Source organism: Hordeum vulgare, chromosome 3H, assembly GCF_904849725.1.
Source record: "Hordeum vulgare subsp. vulgare chromosome 3H, MorexV3_pseudomolecules_assembly, whole genome shotgun sequence".
NCBI lineage: Eukaryota > Viridiplantae > Streptophyta > Magnoliopsida > Poales > Poaceae > Hordeum > Hordeum vulgare.
In genome coordinates, this window is record NC_058520.1 from 541,216,250 (window position 1) to 541,219,308 (window position 3,059).

General features: G+C 56.3%; 1 protein-coding gene across 1 annotated transcript; it reads left to right on the forward strand.

The window, feature by feature from the left end:
- Positions 1 to 952: 952 nt before the first annotated feature.
- Positions 953 to 2,570, forward strand: LOC123440500. Its single transcript, XM_045117065.1, has one exon. It carries the CDS (start codon positions 1,378 to 1,380, stop codon positions 2,200 to 2,202), a length of 825 nt encoding a protein of 274 aa, XP_044973000.1. The 5' UTR covers positions 953 to 1,377; the 3' UTR covers positions 2,203 to 2,570.
- Positions 2,571 to 3,059: the final 489 nt, after the last annotated feature.

Consider the following 3,059-nt stretch of genomic DNA (forward strand, 5'->3'; position numbering starts at 1 on the left):
TTTCTTTTCTTCGTACTACTGATGTAAATCACTCTCTGCTTCTTTTTCGAAAAATCTTTGTCTGCTTGGCAATCAGCAGGCTGATGGCTTAGCTGCCTAGGGTCATTCAGATATCTTTTTCCTATCATTGTCTTGGCTTGGCAGGATTGACAAGGTAAGGTGACGTGTTACATCTGTCATTAGCCACTTTCGACCTAATCAACTAGGGCTAGGCTGCTAGCTGAAGGAGCAAAATCAGCATGTTTAGGAGCAAAATCTGGTGCTCAATCTGCAGCAATGGCAACAGAATAGTACAGATTGGGTAGGTGCCCTGATGCCTTCTCCGACACGGCCATGTGATCGCCGGTCAGCAGCACCTTGTGCCAAGGAACTGCCCTTGATTCCTTTTATTTACTGAGCGTCAGCCCAGCCCCATCTCATTTCTGTTCATGACCTCATTCCCCTGCAGATTTACCCCTTCAATTCGTACTTTCGACCTCGGTAAAAGAGAGAGGATAATACTAGTTGGCTTGTTTGAGGAGAAGTTCAGCCTGTCTGTCTACTGTCTAGTGCAGTGTATGGTTGATGCTGTAACTGAACCCATGTACTGTACTGTGTGCTTGACACTGTTATCAGACGAGTTGGTTCCGGTGAAGTGGTTTTCAACTGAAAAACAGTTGTGGCACAGGCCGAATCTGCAGGCTCAACCGTTGTTTAATTTTTCGAAATTTGAAGCGCCCGCGTGGTGTTCATCACATCGGTGGACACTGCTGCAGCGCAGGTTAACTAGAAGACAGATCGGTCTGAGGCCTTTCCACTCGGAAACGAAAAGACTATAAGCTTGTTAATTGGGAGAAAATGGGCTCTGTCGGAGGGCTCCCCTCCAGATCGGCGCGGAATCGCTGTGCTCACTCATGCTTGTGTCTCTCACGCCATATTCTGCCTGATAAACTATTGGCTGCACAGCTGCATAACACTTACTATAATTAATTAGCCAAATCGTAGGAGATTTTACGGTCATCTTCTGATGCACTGCTAAGGTTCCCATGGTCGTACGCCATACGGCTTAGAAAAATCTCATCAGTGGCGCTTGGTTACTCCGTTCAACTCGGTAAATAAAGCTGTTTATAGGGGAGACAAATAGCCGAGATCCGTTATTGGAGTTCGTTTGGTTTCAGAGGTGGCACCACCATTCGACAGCCTCTGATGCATCCGCCCCTCCCCCTGCCCCGCCCACCTCCGAATTTTTAAGGCAAGCAGCGTGTGGTGCCGTCCGCTTATCACTCTCCCTGTTCCTAGTAGATAGTAGCCCAGCCTCCTGCTCCTGCTCCTCTCGCTGCCACGCCGTGTTCACGGGGCGGGGGAGGTGGGTGCGTACGTAGCTGGTGGCGGTGGGCGATGCCGCAGGTCGACCTGGAGAGCCTGGTGTGCGGCGGCGCGGGCGCGGGCGCCGGGGACAGGAAGGTGTCGTGCGAGACGGTCATCGCGGACGTCGCCTCGCCGCCGCGGCCGCCAGCGCCGGACCCCGACTTCCCGCCGGACTCGATAACCATCCGCATCGGCGAAGACGTGGCCTTCTCGGAGGTGAACCCGATATACGAGCGGGACGACTCCACCAAGGGGAGCACCAACCCCAAGTCGTCGGCGGCGGCGGGGGGCGGCGCCTGCAACCCCGTCCCGCTCAAGGCGCGCTCCAACTCCGCGCGCATCGCGGGGGGGCCGGCCGCGGCCACCGCCACCTTCTTCGGGCTCCCGGCCAGGATCCGGCCCGCCTTCACCCGGCGCCAGCCGTCGCAGGGCCGGATCTTGCCCGACAAGCGCTCTGGCACCGGCACCGGCGACGAGCCGCGGTCGCCCAAGGTGTCCTGCATTGGGAAGGTGCTGTCCGACAGGGAGAGGTGCGGGCGGCGGCGCCAGCGCAGATGGTGGCGTGGGGTGGCGGCCGTGTTCCGGTGCGGCGGCGGCTGCGCCTCCCGGGGATTCGGCGGCGCGGCGGGCAAGAAGATGGCGCTGGAGGAGGACGGGCACGACGAGGAGGAGGAGAAGGAGCCGAGCGTCGCGGGAATGCGAAGGTTCAAGTCAGGGAGAAGAGCAGCCACGTGGGGAGAGGAGGCGCTGGCAGCCGCGGCGGCGGGGGCCTTCTCCGGCGAGCCGGCTGCGGAGGAGGAGAAGAAGCACGAGAGCCACGAGACCGAGCACTGGGCCCGACCACCGGTAAGTTAGCTGCGGGCTGTGGCAGAGGCGGGAAGAGGCGAGGCGCGCCAAGGTGATACGAGCGGGGGGTGCCTGCATGGTGGCCCCAGTTGTCAGTGACGGCGCGCGGTCGACGATAGGTGGTCTCGAGCCGCGACCGTGATGGGCGCGTGCTCGGGGTGGGTAGGGGAGGTGACCGGTGACTGGCCTAGAAATGCGGGTTTTGGAATGAATTTCCGTGGTCTTTTGCTGTTTGGAGTGTTGCGCTTGGGATCGTGGTGCTCAACGGACCCAACTTGTTGTGTTGTTGCGTGTTTGCAGCCGTATCAATGCACGGATGGATGTAAATACCACCCCGAAATAATAACAAGAACGTGCACACAGTTCCGGTTCGTGTATCTCTCTTTTCCATCTCATCCATAAGGGCATCCATCGGGTTTGGTAAATCCAATCCCTCGAATGCTCGTAAACGGCAAATCTGATTCCTCAAATTCCCCAAACTTCTGCGAACAGCGTCTCCATGGATACTGTCGTTTAAGGCTGAAAAAATTAATTATACAATCGGTCAATATGAATTAAATACGTCAAATCTATACTGTTAGATGAAACGTAAACGTAATAGTAAATGGAGCTCGTCCGACTCTGTTATATTCATGTCCAGTGACCGGCTGCACTCGCCGGAGTGTTGGTACGGTCACGAGTGAGGTTGAGTAGAACATGGAACACAAGCCCGTTCACCAAAGTCAAAGTCTCCATTGTCTCCCATGCCCGATTCTTCCTCACCGGAGCCTGCAACCCTAACGGTATCAGTGGACATAAGATCGATGATGGATTCGTTTTGGAAGGAGCCATCGACGTCCACCATAACGTGGTTGCGACACATGTAC

Excerpts from the sequence above, each read along its gene's own strand:
- LOC123440500 (XM_045117065.1), top strand. The coding sequence starts at position 1,378 with ATGCCGCAGGTCGACCTGGAGAGCCTGGTGTGCGGCGGCGCGGGCGCG.